The 13,379-nt window shown below is 36.4% G+C and overlaps 1 protein-coding gene across 1 annotated transcript; it reads right to left on the minus strand.

Annotated features, from left to right (window-relative positions):
- Positions 1-5,158: 5,158 nt before the first annotated feature.
- On the minus strand, positions 5,159-12,786 carry LOC108378866 (transient receptor potential cation channel trpm-like; the record flags this gene model as incomplete). Its single annotated transcript, XM_017635176.1, has 4 exons — positions 5,159-5,419; positions 9,793-9,938; positions 11,999-12,189; positions 12,629-12,786. Coding segments are annotated over 4 exons (756 nt in total), but the record flags the coding sequence as incomplete, so codon positions are not given.
- Between the last annotated feature and the right edge of the window lie 593 nt (positions 12,787-13,379).

A 13,379-nucleotide genomic window follows, 5' to 3' on the forward strand; every position in this document is an offset into this window, starting at 1 on the left:
AAATAAATTGTGTTTATGCGTTATATGGAAGCAAACTGCATATTTTTGTTCAAGCTGATCACACTGAAATCCCCCCATTACCTCTTTGTTTAATTAGTATTTACCAAATCTGCGCGAGTAACTGATCTCATTGTCCCTGTTTTTAGCTCAATATCGTCAACGCTATACGTTTATGGAATTCCATCCCTGCTAATCTAAGAAACTACTTTAACGAAAGCAACTTCAAGCGATCTATCTATATTTATTTTAGTGAATGTTAATTAATAATTTGGACTGACCATCTATTTTTATACCAGAGCGCACGTGTGCACAAGGGTATTATAACTTAGTTCGCATAACGGTTGTTTGTAACAGCCAAAACGAATCGAGAAAGATATAGACAAATGTATACATAAATGATCAGAATGAAAAGAGAAACTGATTAAGCCATGTGTGTCCGTCTGTCCTTGTACACGATAACATAAGATCAAATCGAGATATTTCAACGAAAAATCGCAACAATAACCAAAATCGGCAAAATCGGACAATAACCACGCCCACCTCCCATATGACAGTATTTTCGAAATATGCAAAAGCTACAATATATTCACAAATATTGGATCCAAATTGTTTAGTTGATTTTCGAAGTAGAATTTTGGCATAAATGATACAGTTTGAAATATTTGGAAAATGGGCGTGGCACCGCCCGCTTATGATGAAATGCTATAGCTCTGTAGTCCCTTCACGAATCCCTACCAATCTCGGCCCGAACATGGAATAGAGCCTCACTAAGAAACCCGTTGAAAATTTTTGTAATCAGACAAAAACCAAGCCCACAACCCATTTAACGGTAATAAATTTCAGTTTCGCCCGATCTTATACTTCTTTACTTATTAAATTATATATTATGTTAGCATCCAAATTTACAGTAGCCCGTTCCTTAATTTACCTTTATGTTATTATTTGGATATTTTTTTCTACATCTTTGTTGTACTATAACAGATCCTTGTATATCATTGTACTAATATATCCTCAATTGAACTAAACTGAATTGAAAACAGTCCTATACACTCAGAAAAGAGCATCTCCTTAAAACAAAAGAAAAGTATCCTTATTTATGAGTTACTGTTTTTTCCTTAATATTACGAAAAGTTTACTCAATTTGAGAAGTTTTTCCTAAATTCAGGTTCATGCTAAAATTAGGGCGTCATTAATTTGAGGAAGTAAATTTACTCAATATAAGTAATAATTTCCTCAATATAAGTAATAAGTTCCTTAAATAATTTTGAATTTTGTGAGTGCTGTTTAGACAAAGTTAATTGCTTTCCTGGCAAATGTTGGCTGTGGCGTCGCGTGAAAACGACCGCTTCTGGTTCTGAGATAGCAGGTTCGAGGTCGGTTGGAGGTGGTTAGAGTAAGGTAAGCCAATTATTTCAATTCAAATAGAAATTACAAATTGTACAATTAATTTCATATATGGAAAAACTTAAATACTCAAATATCATCAAAAAAAATTAGATATTTTTTTTAATACAATTTAAAAAATTAAAATAAAAAAATTAACGGGGGATAAAATTACAAGTAAATTTTTCCTAATAACTAAGGAATTGTGTTTTCCTTAAACTGTTATTATTGTCATAAAGGCAAAGAGATCAGAGCAGCGCATTATCGTAATTCATGCAAAACTCACACAACGCAAGTAAATGCATTCAAAGAAGAGTGCAAAAAAGCAAAACCACTTTATAATTCTGTAGCAAAAGCATCAAGGTAGGTATCTCAAATTTAACTTAGAATATTTATGAACTGCGGCATAGTCAACACGCTGATGCAGTAAAATGAGAAATATGAAAAAATCTAAATATGGAAATAATAATAAAGCAACGCTGGGAAATGTTCACGCAAAGAAATCAAAGCAAACTGTTGAGCGCGGTTTGCATTATAACAGTAAACGCTAAAGATGAGAGGTGAAGAAACGAAGTAAGCAATAAAAAATATGCAAATTTTATTAAAGCAAAAGTAAAATATTATAAACTGCAGTTTTATTGAAAAGAATAAAGTCAAAAGAAACTGAAAGACAGACACGCCAACTAGTATAAGCAGATAGGCAAACAAAGCTGCAGCTGAAACTTAAAGAAAGAAAGGAAATTCGGTATTTTAAAGCGCTTTGTTAATAAAAAAAAAAAGTATTTGCCATGCCTATACCAGATGATGCACAAAAACACAACTCAGCCGACATGGAAAAAGGCTGAGTAAACAAAAAGTTTACAAGCAAAGCTGTAAACTTAAAGAGCGTTAATAAATGCATAGATGGGAGCGTGTGTATGTATCTGTGAATTTGTGTGTGTGTGTGTGAGTGTGTGCATTTTCAAGGATGTGTAAACGTAGGGTTAGCTAGAAAAAACAGAAACGATAATCCACATACTAAATATAGGCAAATTCATAGAAATTCATAATAGAGTACACACACAGACATATGTATTTATGAGTAAGATTTTAACTCATAGGAAAGCTAGATAGTGGAGGAGTTTATGTTACAGACATATACATATTACTGCTTTAGTTTTGCAATCACGTTAATTTACTCCTATTCCATGCAATGGTATTATATTTACAAACTTTTTTTTTTACTAAATTCTTTTATTTTATTTTTTGTTTCTGATATTATAACACTATTTTCATTTTAGTTTATGATTCTCAAATCATACTTATTTTAACTGAAGGAAATGGTGTTTCGTTCAGAGATTTCATTTTTTATAATTACAAATAACTGCATACCCACGTATGAGTGGAATATTGACTTATCTCGGCAGCCGGTTCGAAAACGAACTTTCTCAGGAAATTTTTCAAAGAAGTCCCTATCTCAGAATTTCATTGAAGAACGACCTATTTCAGAATTTGTTTGAAAAACTGCCTATCTCATCTGTCGCTTCAGCGAGAGATAGGGCGTTTTTCAACCAGTTCAGCAGTAGGTGGGTTTTTAAGCCATTTCGAAATAAGAAAGTACGCAAAGCTCGAAATACGGGCTAACAGTAACTGGCTAAAGTAAAGAAAGCGCGAAAATTTTACCAGAGAGTTAGGCGACGTAGCGAAGGTTAAAGGCCAGGATGAACTCCTATGGCGACCTAGTGACCGATGTCCAAAAAGTAGTGAAATTATGGAGAAAATACTTTCCCACTCTATTGCATGGTAACAACACTGAAAGTAGTGGAGAAGAAAACCCCGAACTGTCAGTTGATGTCCCACCGCCTGACTATGGCGAGTTACGGACAGGGCTGCCAACTTGGCTAAAACAGTGCCACTTTTGGCCATATTTTATTTCTAATGGAACTTAATTTTTCAATTTGACACAAAGTGCGAAAATGGCACTTTTGAAAAATAGTACCTAATATTTCAATACTTTTTTGCGAAATACTTTGCTTGTACTCCTCAACTCAAATTTTTTAATTTCTATAGTGTATACAACTGGTTTACCTTATTTTGGATATGGACTTTTGTTTTAGGAATGTGTTCACTTCATAGTTAAGGATAGTTGGCAACCCTGGTTACGAATAGAAATTTCACGGCTGAAACACGACAAAGCTGCTGGAGCTGACGGCCTGAACGCATTCCCTACGACTGGAATTTAAGTGTGCTCTGTCCAATTGACAAGGCGACCCAGCCATACGCGCCAACTACCGTAGGATGAGCCGTCTAAGCATTGGATACAAGGCAGGGCCTTTTCAGTGTGGCCTGGCAAATCCGCCATAGAGCAGGTTTGCACCAAATATTGGAAACGACTTGCGAAAATGGGATCGACACACACGATCTAACTGTCGATTTCGAAGCCGCTTTCGATATCACAAAAATAAGTTGTCGCTGCGATTTTTTAAATTCGGTATCCCCCGCGAAAATGATACGGCTTTCAAAATGACGTTTAGCAACACCACCAGCTCCGTCAGAATTGAGAAGGATATCTGCGTGCGATTTACCACCAAACCAGGTTTGAGACAGTGCGACTCCCTTTCATGTGACTTCTTTAATATGATGTTGGAGAAGATTATAAGAGCTGCAGAACTGAACCGCCCATGAACAATTTACTACAAGATAAGAAGCAGAAATGACGGGGTTCTATACGGATTTCGACCAAAGTCCCTTATAAAATAAATTTAGCTTTAAAAGAAAATATTCTCTTGGGGTAGTTCGAGACGGAACTACGTTTAAGAAAAGGCAAATCACTTTCTTAGTTATTCGATTTGACTTTACAAAAAGAAATATTCTCTGTCGATCTAGCGCAATCAACTACTTACAAAGGAAGCGAGATTATGGGATATGTTTCCCACACCAAAAAATGTGAAATGATTTCCTCGCAAATTTTTAAGGATATTTAAGGACAAAATTTGTAAACGACATTTTCCGTACCCATTCGTCCTTATGACCGAAAAAAATTTATTCTGCTATAATTCTACAAATTTGTTTCTTTTATATGATACCCTCATTGTTGTCCTACATTGCACTGAATTTTTAAATAATATAGTGGTAGGGAAATTTGAAATAAACTACTACTAAAGCCCTAAATGGTTGTGAAAATTTCGATTTAGTGCAATTTGCCCAACCCTGATTCATTCTTACAATGAAAAGGTGGAAGAACTGAAGTTTAGATGAACCTAATAGACTCTGCCATAACAAGACCTTCGGTATATCGACTACGTATTACCAAATGACATAGAGATCAGTACACTTCAGTTGAGTTTTGAGTTGGCCTTTTCTTTTTACAACACCTGCAATGTACTCTTTTTCTGAACCGGAAATCGAGTGATAGAAAACCCAGGATGGGAAAGGAAGTACTAATACCGCAGATTTTATTGACTACCGTAAATTATTTCAGTGATAGTTTTTTCACATACGAATGTCTATACATACTATGTTTTCGATAAGCACAACACCAAATTCCACGCAAGGCATAAATTATCGAAAATAGGCAAAAAATAAAAAATAATAATCCACATAATCAAATACTTTTCGCTATATCATTCACATCGAGAAGACAATTTCATTACACTATTATGCACGTATGTAGACGATCATTACATTGAGTTTCTATTACAATAGCAATTATTGTTTTTGCATATAGCATATATGCATTTTTAGCAAACCAGCGAAGATGAATCTCATAAAATTTTTGTTTTTCTTTTGTGTGTACATTTGTCAAATTGCCGCTAAAGGTGTTCAAAATGTCGGATTTTGGCAAATTGTGCGTTGATTGTGGTATTGCCGACGATGTTGTTGTTGTTGTTGTTGTTGTGGTAGAAGTGGTAGTGCTAGTTGTCGTTGTGGTTGTTGTGGTTGCCGACGAACGATGCAAACCGCCCTGTCCATAGCCAGGTATGCGTGCGTTATGCGAGCGACTATTATGGCCCAAAGCGCCCAGAAAGCCCGGCGCTATAATCGAACCAGCAATCAACTGATCGTCGAATGAGTAGCGTGGCGCATGTGCAGTTTAAAATAATTTTCAAAGTTTTCGATTGTTGCGAAATTAAAAAAAGTGCAGTTTGTTTTACATGTGTGCATATGTGTGTGTTAATTATGGATAGTTGGTGTTTTTTTGCAGTGAATTACATTGTTGGCAATATTGACAAAAGACAAGAAGAATTAGAAGTAGAAACGATTGAAAGAGAAAATACAAAATCAATACCTTGCTCTTCTTTTAGCGATTGTGTGTGTTTTTTTTTTGTTTTTATAAAAAAGATATGACATATACATATGTACAGTTTTGCACGGATTATTTACTATTATATGTACTTATGCATGTACTCCATTATTTATAACTATTTGCATTTAATAATATTCCTACATACGAAGATCAAAATCAATTTACAAACAAAATTTTAACAAGAAATTGAGAGAAGAAGAGCTTAAAATATAACCATAGATTAAAACCACAAGAGAGTTAAGTTTGTATTTAGTTTAGTCACAGACACACACACACACGCGAACAAGTTTTTAACATTCATCCTATAACTATTTTCACTGATACCTACATAAGTGCGGTAGACAAATCTATGGAAAGATATTCGAAATAGTAAAAATAGGATCATCCAAAGATCGCACTTTTGCGAGCAAGGAATTCTCCTTCATAAATCTGCGGGCTTCGCGCATTTTATACGCATTTTCCTTATCATGTCGGTCTCCTTGTCGCTGGGGATGGGGTTCAAGTGGTGTTGTGTCAGACATACTGGTGTGCCGGGCACAGCACCAGACACCAAGAGCGGTACTGGGTATAGTAGTGGAGTCTACGGTTGCTCATCCGAAGTTCGGGTGGAGACCATGTGCTGCAGTTCCCATGCACAGACGCCCGCGCCGACGTCTCCTGCCCAACCGGTTCCTTTTCCCCACCCTATCATCCTACCTATCTATTCCCGACCACCCTTCTCCTTCAGCAGCTGCTGGCATAACTTCTGCAATGAGATCCTGCCTGAAGGATGTTTTGAACGCCCTTCTAGCGCTGACCACTGCCTATATCCTGTCGAAGACCTGGGTTCATCGGCGTAGCCAGAATGAAATTTAGGGGGGAGGGGGGGTTTGACCCTATTAAGATGGCATTTCAGGGTACTATTTTATATATATATAAGGAAAATTTGAAAGTTAGGGGGGCTCGAGCCCCCCCCCTGCCCCTACGTGGCTACGCCCATGTATGGGTTCACCACAAACCCCGCTCGAAATTCCCAAGCCACAGTGGCTGGAATCAAGGAATCTTTACGGACGGGTCAAAGATGGAATGCGGAGTTAGTGCAGAGGTTTTCACTGAGAAATATAACCTAAAGTTATCCTTTCGCCCAACAGACTAAACAAGTATTTTCCAGGACGCGAGAACGCAAGTGAATATCTGCCCGGCTAGCCAAGCGGTCATTCAGGCACTATCTTCTACCTCTGTTAGCACTCAACTAGTGGATGACTGTAGTAGACAGCTGGTCTATATTTCTGATCAATACGAAATTACCCGAGCCATAGGGACATTCACGGAAACGAGGCAGCGGACGAACTAGCCCGGAGCGCCTGCGCAATTTATGCCTCAAACGCCAAGCGGAGGTGGAACTGCACAGGATCTTACAGGATTTCGCGGTAGTTCTGGGTGTCCTACGACCCATTTAAAACTAAGTTACTTTGGAATGAGCAAAGAAGATGCCTACAAATTTACCACAGTGTGCATAGAGCACTGGCCCGTTGAGGTGCATCCTTAAAGGATAGGGCTGCCTTTCAATGGGATCTGTTGCAGCTGCGATGACCCGGGCTTAAAAGAGACAGTCGAATACTTCGTTTGCGAGTGTCCAGCCCTTGCAAGGATGAGGCCAAAGACACTCGGCAAGCCAGTATTTTTGACGTACTGAAATTCATTAAAGCCTCAAATTGCTGTATATTGCACGAGTTGTGGAATCAAAATGGCAAACTTGCTAATTGCTAGTCACTAGGGTGAAAACCAGCTTAAACCAACCATACTCATTTTTGACATTGCATGTCCTTAAGCGCGAGCCCTCCGTTTGACCTCCTAAAGTAGTACATATGTACATCCCTTTGTATTCGGTGGTATGCCAATGTATGCCGAGAGGCAGCCGCTTTAGAAAAACGGTTTGTTTTCGAATGTTGCCCTGAGCAGGGATAGAACCTTGGTCCCACCTAGTGGAAGAAGGCACTTTTAGCCACCCAACTGCGGTAGCCGGCGTATTAAANAGGCCAAAGACACTCGGCAAGCCAGTATTTTTGACGTACTGAAATTCATTAAAGCCTCAAATTGCTGTATATTGCACGAGTTGTGGAATCAAAATGGCAAACTTGCTAATTGCTAGTCACTAGGGTGAAAACCAGCTTAAACCAACCATACTCATTTTTGACATTGCATGTCCTTAAGCGTGAGCCCTCCGTTTGACCTCCTAAAGTAGTAAATATGTACATCCCTTTATATTCGGTGGTATGCCAATGTATGCCGAGAGGCAGCCGCTTTAGAAAAACGGTTTGTTTTCGAATGTTGCCCTGAGCAGGGATAGAACCTTGGTCCCACCTAGTGGAAGAAGGCACTTTTAGCCACCCAACTGCGGTAGCCGGCGTATTAAATAAAAGTATTATGGACAACTTTTGGATCCCTAGATTTATGTTTGCTATACTTATGTTCAAGTTATGTAACTACGTGGCTTCATATCCATAAATATTTATGTTCATACGAGAGTGCGATTCTCATTGCTGGGCGAACACTTTAAGAACTTATAATCTTATTTGTATAATAAAATTTTACGTTGCTTTCATTGAGCAGGCAGTGAGAGTAAAGTTGTACGCTTAATAGCTGCAAAGAAGTACAGCGGGTAGTATTTTAAGTACTGAGTTAATGTACATTAAATTTTAAAATTCAGCCACTTATAATAACAATAATTTAATATGTGCCAACGGGTTTTCTTACGATTTGGCTGAAAACATATGGCGAGCGTTAGTAGAAAAGCCATTTCATTTTACTACGGATATTTAATGTCCGAACAATTCGATTCAGAGTTAAGAGTAATAGGGAAAAGAATTGTTTTAAGCTTTGGGAAGCTACAAAGCATTTGCTTAAAATTTAATGATTTCATAGAAGACATACATTTCTGAAACAAAATTTAACAAGCCTTTCATTGGTTTCGTTAAGGAATTTTTTACGCAAAAATAATGTTTTAGCAGCACACGAAATTTAATTTTTTTTCTTTTCGTAAAATTTCGCGAGGTTGTCTGTTGTCAATGGCTGTCAGATACACAAAATTTTACAGTAGTCTATTAATCGATGGCAGAAGCCCTCTCGTACATACCATTGGTACTAGCAAATGTTTTTGTAAATAATATTGGCTAAAAGAATTAAAACTAGCTAATATTTGTCAGAACTTTTTTTTCTATTTAATGTATAGTATAACCTTATGGCTAAATATTGTGCAACACCATATTCGATATGACCTCCATTTGCCACCGACGAAGTCCGTTTGGCCGCTCATCGACAACAAAACCACAAAACGATTTTCGAGCGAAATCCATTCAATGATTGCAATTAACTTAGATCAAAAACTTTAAACACGGCAATTTTGCGTAAATGTCACTTTTCAAATAGCCGTTTACTAAAAGTTTGTAAATTCACTGATTACTGAGAATTGGTGTCTTCAAGCCGTGCACCAAAACATTTACTAGTACGAAGTGCGGATATTCTATGAAGAATACAATGCTAATCTGGCAGGTATTGAGATGGAAGTAAATTAATTTTAAAAGACTTTGCAACATATTTAGTCTTACTAATCAAATGAAAATACTAAAAGCTTTTCTAAAATAGTCAAATAGATAGCTGCATGGGATTGAGAGCGGTATTTGACATATCAGTACTTTCTATGCGAAAAAGCCAAGTGTGGTGCTTTTGTAAGATCGACCTGTACGAGGATACGAAGCACTGAGCTCTTTAATGTGCTACAATTCGCACACAGAAGCGATATAAAAATTGATTAAAACTTTTTTTCCAAACTCAAAACTGTGCTATAAAACTAAATGAAAACCACACATAATATACAACCATCCATACCGACACAAATTTACACGCTTTCACACTTGAACGTGTGTAAATATCGCACCACATTTTTTTCCATTTTGTCTGTGTTGTATCTAAGTATGTAACTAAATGTTGAAAAATGTAAGAAGGAAATACAAATTTACACAGAAACCCAATAAATCAACAAAACCGGGGAAAAAACGACGAAACCAAAAAAAAAAAACAAGGGCAGTAATTTCAAAGAAAAAACCTGAATATTTTATAAGCTGCTGCTGCAACTAAGTACTTACCTCTTTAATTAAACCCCATGTTGGCTCGTTGCCCGGATGCCGTATAGCCTGACGGCTGACGCCAAAACTCATTAGCACCACAGCCAAGAGTACTACAAAATAAATCATGTTTTTAACCATTTTGCCCATCATTGTGACCAAAGGACCTGCATAAAAAAGACATAAATAAAGTTGAAATGGGGATTGAGCGGGGTAAACAATTTCGGTGAGTAAAAGTAAACACCACTGATGAAGTATGTATTAAAATTAAATGTAAATAACAATGTTTTATACTACATAAATGATATCTAAATTTTTTATATACTCGTATATATTTTGCTTTGTTGACTAAATTCATTCGAAAATAAAATCATTTCCGCTTTAATATCTCTGAATATATGTAGCCGCCCCATTTTGCAGTTAAGGCGGGCTACATCAATGTTAGCCCTTAGAAGACTTACGTAGGGATCACACGATTTATACATTTGTACATTTGGCAGTCACGGGGTGGTGTTGTCTAGAAATTTTTATCGAGAATGAGAGTAGCTCAGTAAAAGCTTTCCAAAAAACACCACTCTGTGACGGTGAAAATAGCCAAATCTATACAAATGTTTAACATAGTTACTTTCTCAAGGGAAAGGAAAATGGACAAATTGCGAAAGCTGATCAATGAAAATTCTAAATGCTTTCCTCAGTCTAATTGAAACCTGCATGGGATTGAGGTAGGTACTGGACAGTTCAAAGATATTACTTTGTGTGCGATAAAGCCACGTATGGTGCTTCTGTAAGATCGACGAGTACGAAAAGGCCCATAACAATCAAATATCTGAGGGTTATTCTTGATGATAAGTTATCATTAAATCCGCATATACTAGATACTGCGATTTAAAAGGCAAAAGACTCAATTTCGCCATGTCGAAAGCAAATGGAAAGTAACTGGGTGACCAAACGGAAATTAGCTAGATGATAACGACCTCGATGAATGTTTAAAGGACTATGAAAGCGCTTGTGCTCGGCTAGTTAATGTGCCCGAGAAGGCTAAAACTGACATCAACGCCGTGTAAAGCATCGTAAATTCTGTATTGGGTTTTTGGTGAGCGATATCCGCTGCACAAGCTTCTCGCCGCAGTCCATCATTGTTTGCAAGTATGTAAAAAGAAATATTTGTTCGAACAAAAATGTTGGGTAGTCACCGTGGCCAATTGTAACCCTCCGTTACCATCTCTGGATGGATGTTAGCCACGCTGACTAGCTAACCAGAATGGCGAGGATTCGGTATGTAGCAAAAGCTGTCAAAAATTAAAATATTCTAAATGCTGTAAACTGCCCACAATAAGTAGCTGTGGTTGTGGTGTATTATTGCTGATGTAGCTGATGTAGCTAGCGAAATAGCTTGTGGCTATGGTACTACATTCTGGTTAGCCAGTGAGACCGGAGGATGCATTAAACTAAGCCTAGCATACTTTGAGGTGCCATCAAATTAAAACTTAAGAAAGTTTTATTACATGGCAGTTGAGAAGTGCATGTGCATTAGAACGCCCGGCGTTAGCACTCGAGCCTAAAAAGTGGTCTTGCCGTCGGAAAATTCAGCTTCGACGACAAAACATCTGTATACATATGTGCATGTATATACATATAGTTTAGCCGAAAACATGTTCGCCTATTTATATAAAAGATTAGAGTGGTCCAAAAATGTATTCGAAAAAATTAAAGTCCGAATGTTAATGCCCTCGCCCCTAGAATTTTTCTATACCAAAAAAATGTACACATTTTTTATTTTGAAATGAAAAAATTTTTACAGGTCGCACAAAGGTATTCGGGGAAAAGCTATTTAACGTTGAAATGGTATAGACTCCTTGGCTAGACTCACAAGACTTCAAGGAATAATACCGAATTGTTTATTAAAAAATTGTTTCATATTAGCGATTTTTTATAGGCTGCATTTTTTGGTATTATTATTGGAAGTGTCCTGAAGAAAAACAGAGATACACAATCGAAAAATAAAGATTTTCTAGAGTCGTGTACCATTTCTACGAAAAATGTTGTTTTTTTTCATATAAATTACATGGAAAATAATTTTTGTGATTTGTCGAAATTTACAAAAAAAAAGTTCTACCATAATTTTTAAGGAGCGTCTTTTGACACTTTCTATGTTTAAACTTAGCTCGAGTTCATTCTGAGGTACCCTTTATTCGCATTCGCAAGACAAATATTTTCTCTCACTTACCCAAATATTTGTTAACGCCCAATATATTTAGTATTCGCAAATACCAATAAATACTGTCTACACAGTAAATCACACGCCCAATATCCATAGTGTTCGGCCGAAAGCGTAACGATAGACCGATCAGGAACAAGATAATAGCAGCTGCATCGCAAGGATTCCACATATTCCAGGCCCACACCGCAAATTTATGGCTGTAGTGGCAAATAGAGCACACATGAAAGCGTAAAATTTAATGGGTTAAAAGAGAGGCAATACATAGTTTGTTACATACATATGTATGTAAGTGTAACTAAAAAAGAATGGCGATAACACACGCTTGTAGTAAAAGTAATATGAGGCAGATGTAATTTAGCGTGAAAAATCGACGCCACGGCAATGGTGTGTAAAAATTGTAAGCGATAATGGAAATGAGAGATAAAATTTTAAGTGTAAAATGTAAAAAGGTAGCCGAAGTGTTTATGTAAGCCAAAAAGTGGTTAAATAGATTTAATTTAAAAAAATTTAGGCATTTAAGTCGCCTTGATAGGCACATCTAATTGGTGATAGAAAGTTAAATTTCCTAAACTGTATATACATACATACATACATACATCTGCAGAACATTTGTTTGCCTTAAATTTTGGTACTTACGTTATAGCCACCGGTTCTGAAGAGATAATTTCACGTATCTTCTCAAAACCCAATGTTGCAATGTACGCAATCGAATAGACTTCCTGCCAACGTGGCGTGGGTCCCATCTTCACTAGAACGGTGTAGGTGAACATGAATAGAAAAAACATGTAGGCAATCTGGGGAAAAAGAAAAGAAAAAATTGCCATTATAAAATAAAATGATTCTTTTCGGCAGCGCTAACAGAAGCAGCAAAACGGAAATTAAAAGCAACGAGTTTTAAAATTCTGAAAACTAAACTAAGGCCGCAGGACTATGAGTATTTCTCTTAAATGTGTGATAATTTAGTTCTTAAAGTAACAAGGAAATGAAAATGGATAAAATACAGGTCTATTACTTAGTACTATATTTACGCTTTAAAGCACAAATAAGAAAAAAATGAATGTATAACTGATGATATTTTTACTGGGAGATTAAATGTTCGCTTTTAAATGTAAAACTTTCATAAACACTTTCATAAACTGCTCGTTAGGAAGTCTTCGCGTTATGCTCTTCGCCATTTAGTAATTAGTTACTTAAAAATTAAATGATATAAAAGAAAAAAATTTAAACAAAATCTAAAAAATAAGAGAAAATTAAATTAAAAAAGTTAAAAAAGTAGAAAAGTAAAAGATTCTAAAACTTAAATAAAATTTAAAAAAAATATTTTTTTCTTTTTAAAACAATAAAATCTGAAACCAAGACCTAAATTAATTGATAAAATAAAAAATAT

Source organism: Rhagoletis zephyria, unplaced genomic scaffold, assembly GCF_001687245.7.
Source record: "Rhagoletis zephyria isolate East Lansing unplaced genomic scaffold, Rhagoletis_zephyria_1.1 Rzeph_scaffold_15131, whole genome shotgun sequence".
In the NCBI taxonomy this organism is placed as follows: Eukaryota; Metazoa; Arthropoda; class Insecta; order Diptera; family Tephritidae; genus Rhagoletis; species Rhagoletis zephyria.